This window comes from Nelumbo lutea, chromosome 5, assembly GCF_056320005.1.
Source record: "Nelumbo lutea isolate HS-2025 chromosome 5, American lotus-T2T, whole genome shotgun sequence".
Lineage (NCBI taxonomy): Eukaryota > Viridiplantae > Streptophyta > Magnoliopsida > Proteales > Nelumbonaceae > Nelumbo > Nelumbo lutea.
Window position 1 is genome coordinate 75,095,352 of NC_142688.1, and position 20,053 is coordinate 75,115,404.

At 42.6% G+C, this 20,053-nt stretch overlaps 1 protein-coding gene across 6 annotated transcripts in view; it reads left to right on the forward strand.

Annotated features, from left to right (window-relative positions):
- The first annotated feature begins 649 nt into the window (after positions 1-649).
- Positions 650-20,053, forward strand: part of GDPD4 (PLC-like phosphodiesterases superfamily protein) — a 90,359-nt gene continuing 70,955 nt past the window's right edge. For 3 of the 6 annotated variants that reach the window (XM_088947797.1, XM_088947800.1, XM_088947798.1), the window contains exons 1-2: positions 723-1,172; positions 1,257-1,343. In XM_088947797.1, the coding sequence (XP_088803923.1) occupies positions 996-1,172; positions 1,257-1,343 (264 nt within the window). In that variant the 5' untranslated portion in view covers positions 723-995. Of the gene's footprint in view, positions 1,173-1,256; positions 1,344-20,053 lie in introns of all 6 variants that reach the window. The other 3 variants (XM_088947799.1, XM_088947802.1, XM_088947801.1) reach the window with 2 other exon arrangements.

Sequence of the window (20,053 nt, forward strand, 5' to 3'; positions counted from 1 at the left end):
ATAATTCTATGGATGATCTATCATATCCATAGATCAATTGAAAATTCATCTTTACTAATTATTTTTTATTTTTTTAGAATTAAAAAACAAATAAATAAGTAATTATATTTTATCATTTGATCACAATGATTGAATATATTATAATTCTATGGATGATCTATCATATCCACAATTGAAATTTATTCTTTAATAACTATTTTTTGAATATATTATATATTGTTTATTTATATTTTATAATTTTTGGAACTGAATAATAAATAATAAATATTTAAACAATAAATAATTATTAATTATATTTTCACATAGAAGTTGTGCCAATGCATGTTTTATGATTGGATAGGAGAGTTGGGTTTTTCACATCCCATAAAACATTAAAACTTATGAATTAGAATTTATTAAGTATATTTAAGCTTAGGATTTTTAATGAAATTATAATTATCTATAATATATTTCTTCATAAAATTATTAAAATATATTAATTTAATATATATACACCTCATTGAGGTCTTATATTTAGTGTTGTTGATGTATTTTATAACTTATTAAAGTATTTATAGTATTTCCAAGCATATGTATGTGTATCTTAATTTTTCTCTTTAAGCATGCGTATTCTCACACGTATCTTAAAATTGTCTTTTCGATACACTTGACGTTTTTAATACTTTTACCCTTGCTCTCAATCCCATGATAACAAATACAGAGATTTTCCCAAATGCGAATCTGGATTGGCTCCTCGCATAGTGCGCCACAACCAATTCTAATACAAAATGGGATGTCGCCGTGAGGCGCGCTGTGTGAAGAGAAGATCTCAATTCTCCCGATGCACGCTGAGGCTGAGATGTACTAGTGGGGCGCATATGTCAACTCCTATTTTACGTCGTAGTTATCAAGGGGAGATCTATTGAATCTGGTAGAAATAGATCCGTTGGAATTGAAGTACCAAACAGCTTCCTCCACTCTCTCTCTCTCGCTCGCTGAAATCTGAATGCAAATAGATGGCCACTCCTAAACCGGGAAAGAAACATCAATATCAGCTTCAACGCCACGGTGGATGGTGGAATCGGGCTAGGAGATTTTCTAACCAGAAACTCTTTCCTTTGCTTCTGATCCTGGCCTTCTTAGCTATAATCCCCCCAATATTTTTCCATTTCAGACTCAGGCGATTTCAACAGGTTTAATTCCTCCTCCTCCCTTTTGATCACAGAATTTGTTTCTCTGTGGGTTGGTGAAAAGGGTTAGTATTATTTTCTATGCAGATGCAACTGAGGAAGTGTGGTTGGTTGAGGGAACCTCCCCTTGTATGTGCTCATGGTGGTGATTCATCCAAGGCCTTTCCCAATACAGTACGTCTATGTTTTGTTTCTTGGTTATTGCTTGTTCGATCAATGACTGCTGTTTTTTTTTTTTTTTTTTTCTTCTTTTTGAGTTGATTATCGCCTTTAGGTTTAGGCCATTTCTCCTGTGTGTTGTGTGTTATTTATATGTAGACAACTCTTTGACGGGTACAATTTGATCTGTGTTCTATTCCCTTAGAACACAAAACTGTGGATCCAAGCTGGGGCCGGTGGTAGGAATTTTATCTTGTGGAAGGGTCCGAAGGGAGACCTCAAATTCCACACACACACAAAAAAAAAAAAAAAAAAAGCGAAAGATGAAGAGAAAAGAGCAAGCATTGATATCCATACAAGTTAAATAGCAAGTACTAAAGTGACATCTCAAAGAGTTCTGAAGTGGTTTCAAACTTTGGCTGCTTGATGAGAATTGGAAAAATTGAACGCCCATGAGAGAGGGAGAGTGCAAGAGGAAGATGAAGTGGTTATGTATGTATTTCTATTTTTGGTAGGAAAACTGAGGGTTGATTTAGAGCATTCCATTGTTTTGTAATTCTCAAAAATAAAAAAAAAGGATATATGAAGACAGAGGTTTTCTGGTTAGTAATTGCGTCCATTTGAGGTCTGTGCTGACAAGGGTTTTTTACCATGAGGATGAATAACCTGGGAAGTTCAAGCTATTTTATGAAATACCAACACATGTTCTGTCTATGTCTGTTTCATTCCTTACATCATAATGAATGGCCACCCTTAAATTTCTTGAATTTTTTAAATGAACATGGGTGGGGAAATGATCTTACTCTTTTGTTTCGGAGGGGCTACTCACTTGAAACTTTCCGAAAAGGTGAAATAATTGTCATTTTAGGCTTGTATCTTTTTTTTTGAAGAATAAAGAGAAAAAATCATAAATAAAAGAAAGAAGTACAAAAGAAAGGTGATAAGATATCCCCTGAGAGAGAGACAGAAACAGTGGACTCACCAAACAAATTCGCTAACCACCAAATACATCAAGATTACAATGACTCAACAAGCAAATAGCCACAACAAACTAGACTCAGCCGAAGACCAAAAAGAGTCCCTCGATCTTCTTCCACGAACATGTCCACCTGGCTTGAATCATCCTCATCCCAAATCTTTCTTCCTTCCCCAGAATCTCTTTTATTTAACTTTTCTTTTTTTTTTTGATGGATAACTTTTCTTGTCTCCTTTTGAATTCCTCAAAAGCCCTCCTAGCACACTCCTCACCACCCCAAAAAACAGACCAAGACTTTTTCCAACCATGACATCTCTCTCCACTGTTTTCTGAAGAGGCACAACTTGGTTCTTTTCTTCATTTCTTCGCACCTTCACATTCCCATCAGAATCAGAACGTTCAATACTCTCCTTCTTGTCTTGATGCACCTTACCAAATGAGAGTCCAATGGTTAAACTTGTATCGTCACCCCATTGTGGCTAGAGACTGATGAAGAATTGCCTCTCGAATCTTTTCTTTTGTAAACCCATTTATAACTTTTTGTAGGTCCTGCCCCCTGCCAGACCAGGCTTCAAATGAGAGAATATTTTAGTCACATGAACAACATGAGGATTTCTTGAACCACATGCTTTCTTGCTGATTTCCCCAATAAATGACTCCACATTCTTCTCATCGACCTTTCTCCTCCGAGCCAAATCAATGCCCAACCTTCCAGCCTTCACCTCTTCAAAACACAAGTTGTTACAGGTATGGCTCTCGTCCTAGCAACCATCGTTGTCACCTGTAACAACAATCCTCAATCCTATTGCCTCATCTCCAAGCTCATTTTCAGCATCAACAGAGATGCTTTCTACTGCGGTCTCCTCTTCCTCCTCTCTCCAACCTTTTCAACTTGGCTAAAAGATCCTCCCCTGAAACATAAGAATCAGACTTGTCTGAAGCATACCCTTTTTCCTGAGGCATTCCTGCATTTTCCTCAACAAGAACAGGAGCATCAAAAACCACCACAAAATCTCTAACATCTTTATAACTGGGGCTTGAAGCACCAGCAACAGGAGGACAATGATCAGCATGCTCCACTCCAGCTGTAGAGAAGGACGAGGGGGATAAAGCGAAGATTAAGAGTCTGGTTGATAGGGAGGATAAAATTGGGAAGAGCTTAGGTTTTTTTTTTTTTTTTTTTTTTCCTGGTAAAGTGAGGAGTTTGCTAGAAGAGCTTTTGAAAATTTTGAAAAAAAAGCAAAAAGGAAGAGATCATGAAGAAGAAGTTGGTAAGGTCTGGGATGGGGACGGTGATTGTTATGATGAGACATTTGAAGCTGAAGACTAGGTGCTTTTGCAGTGTTGGGGGGCATTTGTTTCCATCATGTTTGGTCATGTCTTTGTTGTCCTTTTGTAGCTGGTTTTGGGTGTTATTTTAGCACCCATGTCTGGTAGTAATCAGTTTTTCTTTTTTATCAATAAAATTTTATTCTTATTCTTCAAAAAACAAAAAGAGTGTTGAAGGCAAATTGAAGAGTTATCAAATACAAGGGAGAGATGGCTTTATAATGATGACAAAATTGCGGTTGTTGAAGGAGGATCTTAAGTTATGGAACAAGAAAACCTTTTGAAACTTAGTATTACATAAAAAAGGAGTTGTTGGGGGAAGATGGAAAGACTGGACAGATTGGAGGAGGAGAATATTTGGTAGGCCAATCACAAAGAGATGGGGTTTGGGAGGATTGGAATGGGGAAGCTTGAAAGAGAATCAAGAGGAAGCCTTGGAGAAGAGGTTTGGGGAAATTGAAGTTAAGGAAGCCATTTTCTCTATGGATAGATCTAAGGCTCCTGGGCCTGATGGTTTCTGTTGTGGATGCGTTCGTGGGGAAGACTTACCGCCGCCAGCAGCAGCAGTGATGCGGGGCCCACGTAGGCAGCAGCTTATCTTATCCTTAGCCAGCAGCAGCTTATCTTTAGCAGTTTCTCTTATCTGTTCTTACTTTATTTATTAGAAGAGTAGTAGGAGTTTGTTTTATCTTAGGGAAGCCTTATCCTTCCCAAGTTAGGAGTCTTATCTGTAAGCAGTCAAATTCAACAAGGAGTCTTCCTACAAGGAGGACCCTAACCTCTTGTAATCTCCTATTTAAGGAGCTGCGACTAGGGAGTAAGGCATCCAAGAATTTTAGTCAAGAGAAGAGTTGAGGAGGGTTAGGGTGATCTCTTGGACAAATCACCCCTTAGGTCACCATGATAGGGTCTACACACAAAGGGAGGCGCAAGGGGAAGCTAGAGGTTCTCCCCGTGGAATCGACTCGTGACGAGATCCTACGCCCGGGCCCATAACATTTTGGTATCAGAGCCGAACGTCATGGGCGATATGGAGCGGCTATAATCCAAGGTCCACGAATTGGAGCACCGGTTCGTGGAGAACCACGTAGAAGTACGAGAAGTCAAGGATGATGTCCGGGAGCTTCGTCGCTTGCTAGAGTCATATTTCTCCAACAGGGAGAGGAGCCCCGAAGGGACGGCAACCACCAACAGCCGCTGACCAGATTTGGCGGAATCAGCCGGCGAACGATAGATCGTTGCCCCAGCAGCAGCAGTCTTTCCCAAGTATAGTAGGCTGGAGTTCCCGTCGTACAACGGCAGCGGAGACCCACTGGGATGGCTATACCATTGTGAACAATTCTTTCGCAATCAGCGTATAGAGGAAAGAGATAAGGTCAGCCTGGCCGCATTCCATCTAACGGAGGAAGCACAACTCTGGTTCTACCGAGTGGAGCAGGAGGAACCAGAGCTCAGCTGGGACCAATTCAAGTCCTACTGCCTCCTCAGGTTCGGGCCCCCATTGACGAGCAACCCACTAGGTGAGTTAATCAGCCTCAAGCAAACAGACACCGTAGCTGAATACCAGTGCCAATTTCAGACCCTTCTCGCCAGAGCCGTCTCGGTACTCTCAAATCAGTAGGTGGATATGTTCACCGCTGGATTTGCTGAGCCCCTGAGGGTAGATGTGGAGATGCAACATCCTCCCAATCTGGTCACCGCCATGAACCTAGCTCGTGCTTTCGAACATAAGCTATAGATCAGCCGAGGATCCTTCAGCATGGGGCGGTCAACGACATCATGGAACCCCCGAAGTCAACCGGAGTGGCCCCTTCTTCGGTAGCCAGCAGGGAACAAAAGCTTCACACAGGTATCAATCCCAAACCGACACCTAGCACAGGAAGCAGCATGACGACACCTCCCATCAAACGCTTATCCAAAGCTGAGATGGAAAAACGTCGGGCAAGAGGGCAATGCTTCAACTGCGATGAGCTGTATTCAGCGGGCCACAGATGCAAGAGGCTATTTTGCCTCCTGGTAGATGAACTGGAGGAAGGCGAGGAAGAACCCGCAACACTAGAACCCGAGATCTCCCTCCACGCCATCACCGGGATAAAGACCTCCCAAACTATGCAACTACGGGCATAGGTGGCAGGGAAACCAGTACGTATCCTTGTAGACTCGGGAAGCACGCACAACTTTGTAAGTGAGCAGGCTGCCCTTCAACTGAAACTACCAGTGGAAAGCAGACCGCAACTACAGGTAGCCGTTGCAAATGGAGAGAGGGTTCACAACCCTGGAATCTGTAAGGACATCCAAATACAGGTCAAATCCGAACCCTTCTCTGCTGATTTATCTGTGCTACCCTTGGACGGGTTTGATATAGTACTTGGAGTTAAGTGGTTGATTACTCTAGGCCCTATCCTATGGGATTTCAGCGCCCTAACAATGTCATTCCACCTGAATGGAAAACAAGTTACTTGGCAGGGAACCAGAGTAAAGGCAAAGAAACCGCATGTGCATACACTCCAAGGCGGAACTATGCACACAACAGATATGGAAAGACTCCTCTCCGACTTCTCAGATATATTTCACGAACCCAAGGGACTTCCACCTGCCCGATCGTGTGACCATCAGATTCCTCTGATAACAGGTTCAAAACCGGTCGTCGTACGGCCATATCGCTACCCACATCTGCAGAAGGACGAGATAGAGAAGCAGTGTGCGGACATGATGAAACAAGGGATCATCTGCCCTAGCCGCTCCCCCTTCTCTTCGTCGGTCTTATTGGTACCGAAGCAAGACAGTACTTGGAGGTTTTGTTTGGATTACAGAGAACTCAACAACAGAACCATCAAAGACAAATTCCCGATTCCCGTGGTAGACGAGCTGCTGGATGAGCTCCACGGATCTCAGTACTTCTCGAAGCTAGATTTCAGATGGGGATATTTTCAGGTCTAGATGGCCCCCGAGGATGTGGAGAAAACAACTTTCCGAATGCATCATGGTCCCTTTGAATTTCTAGTTATGCCGTTCGGTCTCACCAACGCTCCATCCACATTTCAGTCACTGATGAACGAGGTATTTCGGCCCCACCTTCGCAAATTCGTCTTAGTGTTCTTTGACGACATCCTAGTCTACAGTAAATCATGGGTTGAACACGTACATCACCTACGAAATGTTTTGGAACTACTCCGCCAACACAAGCTCTTTTTGAAGCGGCCCAAATGTTCTTTCGGGGAGCACCAGGTTCTTTATCTAGGACACATAATCAGTGGGCAAGGTGTCACAATGGATGGCTCTAAAATCCAAGCAATTCAGGATTGGCCCAAACCTCAATCCACCAAGGCTCTTCGCGGGTTCCTAGGACTGACCGGGTACTACCGCAAGTTTGTGGAGAATTATGGATTATTGGCTGCCCCATTAACCAGTATGCTAAAGAAGAACGCATTCCAGTGGGATGAAGCAGCTGACGCCGCCTTTGCGAACTTAAGGGATGCCCTTTCCTCCACACCCGTACTACAGTTACCAAATTTTGACCTGGAATTTACGATTGAATGCGATGCATCCGGTGTAGGTATTGGAGCAGTACTACAACAGCAAGGACATCCGATAGCCTTCTTTAGCCACAAACTGGCTGACGGGCATCTAAAGCTACCGGCCTACGAGCGCGAGTTGATTGGACTAGCTAAGGCCGTGCAACACTAGAGGCCATACTTGTGGGGAAGACCCTTCGTCGTCAAGACTGATCACTACAACCTCAAGTATCTACTGGAGCAGCGGTTGACCACTTTGCCTCAACAACATTGGATGAGCAAACTGCTCGGGTTTGATTTCTGGGTGGACTACAAGGCAGGGTCCTTAAATCGGGCTGCAGATGCCCTGTCCAGACGTGACGAAGATGCTATGCTTCTTTGTGCGATTTCATGGTCCCGCGTCACCCTGTTAGAAGGCATTAGAAGCATGCTGCCCCAACCACCGGAATGGAAGGACCTTGTTCAGAAAATACAGTCCGGAACGACCAACACGAATTGGTCCATTCACGACGGGCTAGTGCTATACAAAGGACGGATATACCTCCCAGCCGACTGTTCCTTAATCCCCTCCGTCATCTCTAGCATACATAACTCCACACATGAGGGCATTCAAAAGACATTGCATCGCGTCCAAGCCGATTTCCATTGGCCTGGCATGAGGACTTTGGTTCGGGACTTCATCCAGAATTGCTCCACGTGCCAACAACAAAAATGGGAAAACCTGCACCCGGTAGGCCTTCTCCAGCCTCCCAACACAAATCTGGGCTGATATCTCTATGGACTTCATTGAGGGCCTACCCAAGGTCGACGGGAATTCGGTCTTATTCGTGGTGGTGGATCGCTTTTCCAAGTATGCTCACTTCATTCCCCTGTCCCACCCATATAGCGCGGTTTCAGTTGCCCACGTCTTCTTTACACATTTTCCGTTTGCATGGGCTACCAGAATCCATCGTTAGTGACAGGGACTCGGTTTTTACCAACACCTTCTTGAAGGAGCTGTTTCGGTTGCAGGGTACAACCCTAGCTTTTTCCTCAGCCTACCACCCTCAGACAGACGAGCAAACAGAGGTGGTAAACCGTACAATAGAGATGTATCTCCGTTGTTTTGTGGGTGACCAACCACGACGATGGGTTGATTGGCTTCCTTGGGCCGAATATTGTTACAACACAGCCTATCATTCTTCTCTTGGCATGACACCATTCCGAGTCATCTATGGTCGGGACCCGCCCCGCCTATTGTCCTACGAACCCGATTCGACGCGGTTGGATGAAATTGATCGTAACCTACAAGACCGCGATGCCCTCCTGGCCGAAGTCTCTCTCCGCTTACATCAAGCGTAGGCACGCATGAAGAATGCCTATGACCAGCACCATTGGGAATTAACTCTCGAACCAGGACAGTTCGTGTGGTTGAAGCTCCAGCCCTATCGACAACACTCCCTCAAATGCAGGGCTCCCCCTAAATTGGCTCCCAAATTTTACGGGCCCTTCAAGGTTTTACGGTAGATCAGGAAAGTTGCATATCAGCTCGAACTGCTAGAACACAGCAAGCTCCATGATACCTTCCACGTATCCTTGCTCAAGCCATTTACAGGTATTCCTGATAAAGTACCTCCCCTACCACCCCTGAAGGATGGCAGACTCATTCTCCAACCTCAAGCTTTTGTTCGATCCCGAGTCAGTCGAGGTATTCTCGAAGTCTGGATCCCCTGGATTGATCTTCAAGACGCATATCCAGGAGGGGTTTAATGTTGTGGATGCGTTCGTGGGGAAGACTTACCGCCGCTGGCAGCAGCAGTGATGCGGGACCCATGTAGGCAGCAGCTTATCTTATCCTTAGCCAGCAGCAGCTTATCTTGAGCAACTTCTCTTATCTGTTCTTACTTTATTTATTAGAAGAGTAGGAGTTTGTTTTATCTTAGGGAAGCCTTATCCTTCCCAAGTTAGGAGTCTTGTCTGTAAGCAGTCAAATTCAACAAGGAGTCTTCCTACAAGGAGGACCCTCACCTCTTGTAATCTCCTATTTAAGGAGCTGCGACTAGGGAATAAGGCATCCAAGAATTTCAGTCAAGAGAAGAGTTGAGGAGAGTTAGGGTGATCTCTTGGACAAATCACCCCTTAGGTCGCCACGATAGGGTATGCACGCAAAGGGAGGCGCAAGGGGAAGCTAGAGGTTCTCCCCGTGGACCGACCCGTGATTTGATCCTACGCCTGGGCCCATAACAGTTTCACTAAGGCCTTCTATCAAGATTGCTGGGAGATAATTAAGAATGAATTTGATGAAAGTGTTCAGGGAATTCCATAGAAGGGGAGTAATTAATCCAGGGATGAACTCAACTTTCTTATTTTTGATCCCAAAGAAGCAAGGTGCCACCCAGCCAGGAGACTTCAGACCTATAAGCTTAGTGACTAATTACCAAGGTCCTTTCTTTGAGGCTTAAAAAAGTGCTCCCCTCTCTCATCTCCCAATACGAAGGGGCCTTCGTCCAAGATGGACAAATTATTGATCAAATTCTAATTGCAAGTGAGTGTGTGGAGGCTCAAAAAAGGTTAAAGAGGGAGTAGCAATTAAGTTGGACCTGGAGAAAGCCTATGGTCTTGTGGATTGGGAGTTTTGATCACCATAATGAGAAGGAGTGGTTTTGGAGACTTAGGCTGTAAGTAGATCAAAGAGTGCATGCAAACAAGTCACTATTCAGTTCTAGTGAATGACATTGTAGTTGATTTCATTGAAGGGACTAGAGGCTTAAGACAAGGAGATCCACTCTCTCCCTTCTTTGTACTTTGGTAGCTGAGGTCTTGACTAAACTGATTTTAAAGGCTAACTCTATGCAATTGATCAAAGGTTGGTCAATCAGGAGAGATAGAGTTCTGGTTTCACATTTGCAATTTGCAGATGATACCGTCATTTTCTGTGAAGGGGATACCAGTGAAGGTGTGGAAAATCTGAAATTAGTTGTGAACTTGTTTGAAAGAATCTCCAACTTGAGAATCAACTGGTCTAAGAGTAAGAGTCTAGTGGCCGGCATCAATTTGAACGGGAGTGAGTTGAGAGATTTGGCTGCATTGTTGGGTTGTGAGACTGGAGATTGGCCTTTGTGTCATCTGGGATTGCCCCTTGGTGGAAACCCTCATTCGGTCAGTTTTTGGAACCCAGTAGTAGAAAGGTTTGAAAAAAGATTGGCAATTTGGAAGAGAAATTATATTTCTTTGGGAGGGAGAATCACATTGATCAAATCCACCTTGGTGAATCTTCCAGTCTACTACATGTTGGTTTTTAAAATGCCCCAAGTTGTGATAAAAAGAATTGAGAAAATTACGAGGTACTTTTTTGTGGGAGTCTAGGGAAAGGAAAAAAGATCTTCTAATTAGGTGGGAGAAGGTGAAGCGGTTGAAAGGTGAATGGGGTTTGGGAATTGGAAATGTAAAACTGAAGAATATGGCCCTGTTGAGTAAATGGCTTTGGAGGTTCCCCAAAGAAAATGAGAAATTGTGGACTAAAGTTATTTCAAGTATCCATGGGCAATCAAGCAATGGCTGGGATGTGGGCCGCTTGCAGAGAGCTACCTTGTGCACCTTGGAAGGCTGTCCATGATACTCTTCCTTTCTTTCTTCCCCATATAGTATGACTTAGCTTTGGGTCAGAAAATCAGATTCTGGGAGGACATCTGCATTGGGGAATCCCCCTTGTCAGAGGTCTTCCCTTCCCTCTTTGCTCTTTCCGGACTCAAGGGTAAACCTATTAGTGATTTTATCAGCTTTTCCTATTCCTCTTCAAACTTGAGCTGGAATTTGGGTTTTACTAGAAATCTAAGGGAATCTGAAATTTCTAATATCTCTACCTTGGTTGACTTGTTGAATTCAGTAGTTTTGGGGATTCTAGAGTTTGGGTCCTTAATCAGTTAGGTTCTTTTTCTTGCAAATTCTTCTTGAACTCTCTTGTTGCCACTTCATCCTCTCATTAATCTGTCCTAGGTTTAATGAGAAAAACAAATAAAGATTGAAGAGAAGAAGAAGAGAAGAGAAGAAGAGGAGAGGAGAGGAGAGGAGAACTCAAAGTGAGAATTCAGAAAAGAGAGAGAGAATGACTTGCAATAGCCGCCCCACTCTTATAATTTATATTCATATTCGAATAACTATAAAAGGGCTGAATTACCCTTATTGCTTACATGGCAAAATAATAAAAGAAAAACTAATTGTCTACTACTGCCATATGAACATAGTGGGGTCCACATCAGTGTTCTCTACACTCCCCCTCAAGTTGGGAATAGATATTTGTCATTCCCAACTTGCATAGGTCTGCCTCTAACTTCTTCCCAGAAACAACTTTGGTGAGAAGATCTACAAGCTGCATGTCGGAGGTGATATACGGAAGACATACTTCTTGAGATGCAACCCTTTCTCTGATAAAATGTCGGTCCACTTCAATGTGCTTAGTTTTGTTGTGTTGTACTGGATTATGGGCTATATTAATAGCAGCCTAATTATCACAGTACAACATTAAGGGCTTCTCATAAGCAATACCCAACTCCTCAAATAGTGATTTCAACCATAGAATTTCAGCCACACCATTTGCCATGGACCTATATTCAGCTTCAGCACCGGAACAAGAAACAACATTTCGTTTCTTACTCCTCCAAGGGACAAGATTACCTCCTACAAAAGCATAATATCCAAAGGTAAATCTTCTGTCATCAACACACCCAGCCTAATCAGCATCTATGCAAACTTCTATCTTCATGTGATCATTATTCTTGAATAAAGCACTTCTGCTTGGGCACCTCTTCAAATATGCCAATATCTTCTCAACTGCAAATAGGTGAATAGTTCTAGGAGGGTGCATATACTGACTAGCAACACTGACTGTATAATTGATGTCCGCGTGTGGGACAAAGATAGAGGAGTTTTCCAACTAACCCTTGGAACAAAGCTTTATCTTCAAGAGGCTCTTCATCCTCTGCACTGATCTTGTGTTTTTGTTCAATAGGTGTGTCAACAGGCTTAACACCCAACTTTCCAGTTTCTTCCAACAAGTCAAGAACATACTTTCTTTGAGAAACAAAAATCCCATGCTTGGACCCAGCTACCTCAATACCCAAGAAGTATTATAGCTCTTCCAAATCTTTTACCTCAAACTCTTGATGAAGGAGTTGCTTAAGAGACTCAATCTCATTGTTATCACTCCTTATCACTACCATATCATCTATATATACAACAAGCAAGGTTAAGGAAGAATCCACTTTCTTAATAAACAAGGTGTTTGCAACTAATCAGGCCTTATACCTTTCTGTAGAGAAGATGGGCCGAATGGCCCATAGGTTGTTTATTCTTCTCGTTATTTTGGGCCCATCCTGTCAATATTAAGCTTTTTTAAGTTCTTTGTAAATTCTTGCCCAACTAAGGGCCTCCTTGTAATTACTCAAATATATCTGATAAAACAGTGTTAGAGGGCTAAGATAGGGTGTTTTCGAAATCCTCTTCTCAGAACCCTCATTGCAGAACACTCAACTCTCCTCTCCTCTCTTCAGTTTCAACATGGTATCAGAGCATATATGAACTTGAACATCCTAGGGCTGGAGGCTTAGTCACGTACTGCCTGATTCTTGGAGGTCATTGGACGAGCCCAAGACTAGAATCTCTTGGAGAAGGGGTTCGGTGACCAGGAAGAATCAGAGAAGAAGAAAAAAAGGGGAAGGGGAACAACTCGGTTCTGTTTTTGAAGCTCGACTGTGTTTGGACTGTTGAAGCTCGAACAGTAAGTTGTGCTCAGTTTTCTGGTTCTTTTTTGAAGCTCGACTGTGTTTGGACTGTTGAAGCTCGAACTATAAGTTGTGCTCAGTTTTCTGGTTCTGTTTTGTATTACCTTCGACTGTGTTTGGACTGTTGAAGTGTCCGAAAATCCTAGCTGGTCTGTACTACCTTCAACTGCATTAAATCTGGTTTAACCCAGAAATTTCTGGGCTGTTTTTCTCTTCTTCTTGGACTGTTAAAACCTGTCGAAATATCCTTGTAACAAGGCTGTTTTTTGTTACTCTTGTTCGGCTGTTTTAGGGGGCTTTACGAACTGTTTTTGGGGTCTTTTCTCTTCCTTGACAGTGGGGTTGTCTCTATTGCCCACACTGTGTTTGTGAAAAGGCCTATTCAGCAATACCGATTGGTACTTGCTCTTCTTGGCTGAGTGTACAACCTTGAAAAGGTACTTCGGCTGAGTGCACAGTGCCTAGGAGTTTCTGATTACTTCTTGAAGCCTGAACTCAGTGTGTTGCCTCCTTGTGGTCGGCTGAACTCAGAGTGTTGCCTCTTTGTGGTCGGCTGAACTCAGTTATTGCTTGTCCTTATTCAGTATACTTGTAGAAGTCATCTGAAATCATATTTGGAGTGTTTACATGATGTACTCCTCAGAGTTTGAAAACAAAAGTGGTGCTGAATATGGACTGGGTCAGGGGACTCCAAGTGATTCCTTATTGACTGTGACCACAGTTAAACTAGATGGAACTAATTATCTGGCATGGTCACAATCAGTAAAGATTCATGTATGTAGTAGAGGAAAGTGGGGGTTCATTTCCGGGAGTAAGAAGGCTCCCCCAGAAGATGATCCATCCTACGAGAAGTGGATGCAAGAAAATTACACTGTCATTAGGTGGTTTGTGAACTCAATGCAGCCACAAATCAGTCAACACTACCTATGGATGAATTCAACAAAAGAAATTTGGGACAGTGTTGTAGAAACCTATTCCCAAAAACTCAAAGTGGCCCGGGCATATAAATTGAGAAGTGATGTAAAGAATTTAAGGTAAGGAGAGAAACCTCTTGCTGTATATTTCTCAACCCTGAAATCCCTATGGCAAGAGATTGACCTAATTGAAGCTGTAACTTGGGACACCACTAATGATGCAGAGACCTACAGAAAATTGGTTGAAAGGAACAAGGTTTTTGAGTTCTTAACTGGACTAAACCCGGAATATGATATCACAAAACAGAATATTCTTTCCAAGGAGTGTGTCTCTTTGTCACAAGCTTATGCATTGGTGAGTAGTGAAGAGAGTAGAAGGGCTGTCCAGGTTCAAGGGGCTGATATTAATGATCACTTTGCCAATATGGGAATTAAACCTAAAGGGAATGTTGGAAATTCTAGTGGCACAGGAAAGAAAGAAGTTGTATGTGAGTACTGCAAGAAGCCGAAGCACACCAAAGACAAGTGCTGGAAGTTACATCCTAATCTTGTTCCCATTCGGTTTCAGAAAAAATATGATAGTAAAAGATCAGGAAGTGCAAATGTAGCTGCCGGGCCAGATAGTGAAGAGATGTCTACTTCTGCACAGTTGGCAGCTATGAGAGCAGAATATGAAAAGTTTGGGAAGATGATCAGTCAGTTGAGTGATGTGACCTCTGCTTCCGACCCTTCAGGAAATTCTACTACTTCAGCATTTGCTCATTCAGGTATAAGGGCTTCTACTAATCATGCTACCGCTTCAGGTAATCTCAAGATTCCTTGGATTATTGACTCAGGTGCTTCTGACCATATGACCAATCTGTCTACCTTGTTTATTTCATATGACTTACTTCCTGGACGTGATAAAATCACTTTAGCTGATGGTTCACTTGCCCCTATCTCTGGTAAGGGAACCATCAAGACTACAGATTCCTTGTACCTACCTTCTGCCCTTCATGTACCTAAACTAAATACAAATTTGTTGTCTGTGAGCAGTTTAACCAAGTCACTAAACTGTTGTGTAACATTTTTTCCTTCCTACTGTGTTTTTCAGGATCTGGAGTCTCAGAAGGTGATTGGGAGTGGCCATGAGGCGAACGGAATATACCTACTTGATACTCCGGGACAATGCACTGATCATCTTGGGAATGCTGCTCTTGGATCTGTCTCTTCAGAGTCTGTTAGTCGGATTATGTTGTGTCATTGTCATTTTGGTCATCTGTCTTTTTTGGCCTTGAGTCATCTATTCCCTGAACTGTTTAAGGGAATTAGTCTGTCCAGTCTTCATTGTGAGTCTTGTGAATTGTCAAAGCATTGTAGAAGCAAGTATCCTTTGAGAAATAAAAGATCTTCTGTTCCTTTTAATGTTGTGCATTCTGATGTATGGGGGCTTTACCACTTACCCTCCATGGGTGGTTACAAATATTTTATCCTGTTTATTGATGACTTTTCACGATTCACTTGGATATTCCTGATGAAATCCCTTGATGAAGTTCCAAGACTTGTAAAACAATTCCATGAATTTGTTCTAACCCTTTTTATGGTTCCTCTCCAGAAGGACATTGTCCACAGGGGGAGGATTTGACACAGGTGTTTGCTCTTCCTCTTCCTGTCCCTGTTGAGTCCCTTGATGTGTCTGCCTCTCCCTCAAATGAATCAAGGTTGGATCAGTCGTTCCATTCTCCTTGTCCCAGTACCCTACCTCCTCGTCCTATCCTCAATCCCAAGGTGTATCAAAGGCAAAGGTCTAGAAATGTGCAGGTTGTTTCTCGTACAACACATGAGCCTCCTACACTTCCAGTCACAGAAGAGACAATAGGTACTGGTTCAGCACCTTTGGATTCATCCTTCCCTGACCTTGATATTCCCATTGCTGTTAGAAAAGGAAAACGGAAGTGCACTGCACACTGCATTTCCAAGCACCTTTCTTACAGTTTGCTTTCACCTTCATATTTTGCTTATCTCTCTTCTGTTGCTTCTCATCCTATTCCCAGGTCTGTGTCAGAAGCTCTTAAGATTCCAGAATGGAGGGATGCTATGAAATCTGAAATAGATGCCCTACACAAGAATGACACATGGGAAGTGGTGGATTTGTCTGAAGGGAAGGATCCTGTTGGTTGCAAGTGGGTCTTTACTATCAAATACAGAGATGATGGCACCATTGAAAGGTACAAGGCCAGGCTGGTTGCAAAAGGCTATACACAGACATATGGGATTGATTACTTAGAGACTTTTGCACCTGTTGCCAAGATAACATCTGTGAGGGTTCTTCTATCTTTAACTGCTCACTTTGACTGACCCCTTTATCAATTGGATGTGAAGAATGCATTTCTGAATGGTGCATTACATGAGGAGGTTTACATGTCTCTTCCTCCAAGGATGTATGGAGCCGATATAAAAGGGAAGGTATGCAGGCTGAAGAAATCTCTTTATGGACTAAAACAGTCCCCTAGAGCATGGTTTGAGAGATTTAGAACAACACTTGTTAACTTTGGTTATGTGCATACACAGTCCGATCATACTCTTTTTGTGAAGAGGAGTGGACCTCTGGCAGTATACCTCATTGTGTATGTAGATGATATTGTAGTGACAGGTAATGATGCCTCAGGAATTCATGATCTAAAATCTTTTCTCCATACAGAGTTTGAGATTAAAGATTTGGGGGAATTGAGATACTTTCTTGGCATAGAAGTGGCTCGATCCAAGGATGGGATTCTTATCTCCCAAAGGAAGTATGTTCTCGACTTGCTCTCTGAAACTGGAAAGATGGGTGCTAGACCAGCTACTACCGGCTACTACTCCTATTGATATGAGTCATAAACTCTCAGCCTCAGAAGGGACATTGTTAGAAGACAAAGGAATCTTTCAGAGACTTCTTGGGAAACTTTTGTATCTATGCATGACTCGGCCAGATATTGCATATGCAGTCGGTTGCATTAGCCAATTCATGCATGCTCCTCGAGACACTCATTTGGCAGCTGTAGAGAGAATCCTATGTTATTTGAAGGGCTCTCAGGAAAGGGTATTCTGTTTGCCAAGCATGGTCATATGAAACTTGAAGCTTACACTGATGCTGACTGGGCCGGGAACATTGATGACAGAAGATCTACCTCTGGGTATTGCAACTTGGTAGCTAGTAATGTTGTTTCTTGGAGAAGCAAGAAATAATCGGTTGTTGCTCGGTCTTCTGCTGAAGCAGAATACAGGGCCATGGAACATGGGGTTTCTGAATTATTATGGCTAAAATCTTTGATGGAAGAACTTGGAGTTGAATATGACAAGCCAATGATGTTGTACTGTGATAATCAGGCTACCATCAACATTGCTCACAACCCAGTGCAACATGATAGAACCAAGCATATTGAAGTTGATCGACACTTCATTAGGGAAAGGGTCTCTTCGGGTGAAGTGTGTCTTCCTTTCATCACATCTGAAGGACAGTTGGCAGATTTTCTTACCAAAGGCATTCCCAAGGCAAAACTTCAACATGATACCAGCAAGCTTGGCATGATTGACATCTATGCTCAGCTTGAGGGGGAGAGTGTAGAGAAGATGGGCCGAATGGCCCATAGGTTGTTTATTCTTCTTGTTATTTTGGGCCCATCCTGTCAATATTAAGCTTTTTTAAGTCTTTGTAAATTCTTGCCCAACTAAGGGCCTCCTTGTAATTACTCAAATATATCTAATAAAACAGTGTTAGAGGGCTGAGATAGGGTGTGTTCGAAATCCTCTTCTCAGAACCCTCATTGCAGAACAGTCAACTCTCCTCTCCTCTCTTCAGTTTCAACACTTTCAATGGAATCATTAGCATTATGTTTCACAGTAAACACCCATCTACATCCAACCGGTTTCTTCCCTTTGGGCTGATCAACTATCTCCCAAGTATTGTTTCTCATAAGGGCATCCATTTCTACCTTCATTGCATCCTTCAACTCAGGAACTAACAAGGCTTCCTACACTATTCTGGGAATGGGAATATTAGCAATGGATGCAAGAAAGGACTTGTAAGAGGGGGATAGATGATCATAGGACAAGAACTAGGAAATGCAGTAGGTTGTGGATGTGGTGCAATGGCGTTTGCCTTTACGAACTGCAATGGGGAGGTCATGGTCATCCAATGGAGGTTAGGGTTCAACAGTGGAAGGTATCTCATCTGTAATATCTGATAAAGGAACTGTTGTGCCTGGATCTGGATTCACAGAAGGAACTGGGGCTGGCCTAGACTACTGATGACCAAAATCAACCTGCTTTCACCGTTCGTGATAGTTTCTCAAATCCCGGAACCTATGACAACCCTCCCCATTACATTCCTCTTTACGCAATGGGACAGGTAAAGGAACTTCTGATGAATTAATCCCAACCTCACTACTTTCCCCCTGAGGAGAAACCCTAGGATAATAGGGTACATCCTCAAAGAAAGTGACATCTATAGAAACAAATCTCCTCACAGAAGTGGGTTCGTAGCAGCAATATCCCTTTGGAGTTTGTGCATAACCAAGGAAAATACATTTTGAAGCCTTGGGATCAAATTTGGAACGATGAGGGCCAAGAATCTGAACAAAGTAAGTATAACCAAAGGTTTTAAGGGGAATGGTAAACAACTCTTTATCATGATATAAAAGGGTAAATGGAGGCTTCATGTCAAGAACCCGTGAAGAAACTCGGTTAATGAGATACACTGTTGTAAGAATAGCATCTCCCCAGAAACGAATAGGCGCATTGGAGTTAAATATGATGCTTCTGGCCACCTCCAATATGTGCCTATTCTTCCTCTCAGCAACCCCATTCTACTGTGGTGTATGAGGACAAATACTTTGATGGATAATCCCATGGTCAAGCAAATAAGAGGCTAATTGGTTGGCAAAGTATTCTTTCGCATTATCGGATTTGAAAATTTTGATTTTGATCCCAAATTGGGTTAAAATCATCTGATGAAAGATCCGGGCCAAAGCAAGAACCTCATCTCAAGAACGCATAAGGTAAACACAAGAAAAATAGGTATAATCATCAACAAACAACAAGAAATATTTGTACCCCCCATAGCAGTGATATGATAAGGACCCTAGACATCGGTATGCACAATCTCAAAAGGAATATTACTTCTTTTATTACTCAATGAATAGGTTCTACAATGCTTTGCAAGCTCACACCTTTCACATCTCAAATAGGACATCTGGACAGACTCAAACAAACTCTTCAAAGATCGAAAGGATAAATGACCCAATCGATTCTGCCAAAGCATAACCTGATCAACAGACTAAGAAACAAAAGACCTCCTAGCTTCACTATCTTTCCAATGAGAGCTCCCTCCACGTAGATAGATTCCATTCGTCTCACGGCTAGTCCCAATCACCTTCCTTGTCTCCAAATCTTGAAAAACATATCGATCAGGGAAAAAAGTCACTGAACAATTCTAATTTTTAGTAATGCTACTAATTGAAAGTAAATTAGTACTAAGTTTAGGAACATGCAAAACTGAAGGCAAGGAAATGGCATTAGACAAATTGATGTCTCCCTTACTAGAAATGGGAACAAGGGAACCATCAGCAATGGACACTTTGTCTCTGCCAGAAGACAAGTGGTAGGTAGTAAATAGTGACAGCAAGCCAGTGATATGGCCAGATGCACCTGAGTCTATTACCCAACAATGTTTAGCATTACTTGGAGCTGAAGCATGATAAGCTGAGGCCTGAGTACCTAAATGAGCAAAAGTTGAGGTGGGAGGAGCTCGTGGCGGCTGAGGTGATGGAGCTGAATTACCAACTTCACTTTCCAACTGAGTCAGAGCAGCCCTGATAGCAGCTAGGTGTCTAGTGGTGTGCCTTTTGTGCCCGATGAGTTGCACAATCAGCATTAACAACCATATTAGCTTTACCCTTTTTGTTCCTGAGTTTTGCTGGAACTAGATGAGGATGCAACTTCCAACAGGTGTCTTTAGTATGCTTAGGTTTCTTGCAATGTTCACATACTAGGTCTCTCTTGTCTTCTTTCTTCATATCCCTCTCCTTATCACCCCTAGACTTAGATTTAACTGCTGCCAAGGCTGATTCGAAGGGATGATACTGCAACATAACCTTTCTCCTAGTCTCTTCATTGTGCACTAAGGAATAGGCTTTTGATAGGGTTACATTGTCTCTTGTCAGTAGTTGTTGTCTCACAATATCATATTCAGAATTCAGACTAGCTAGGAACT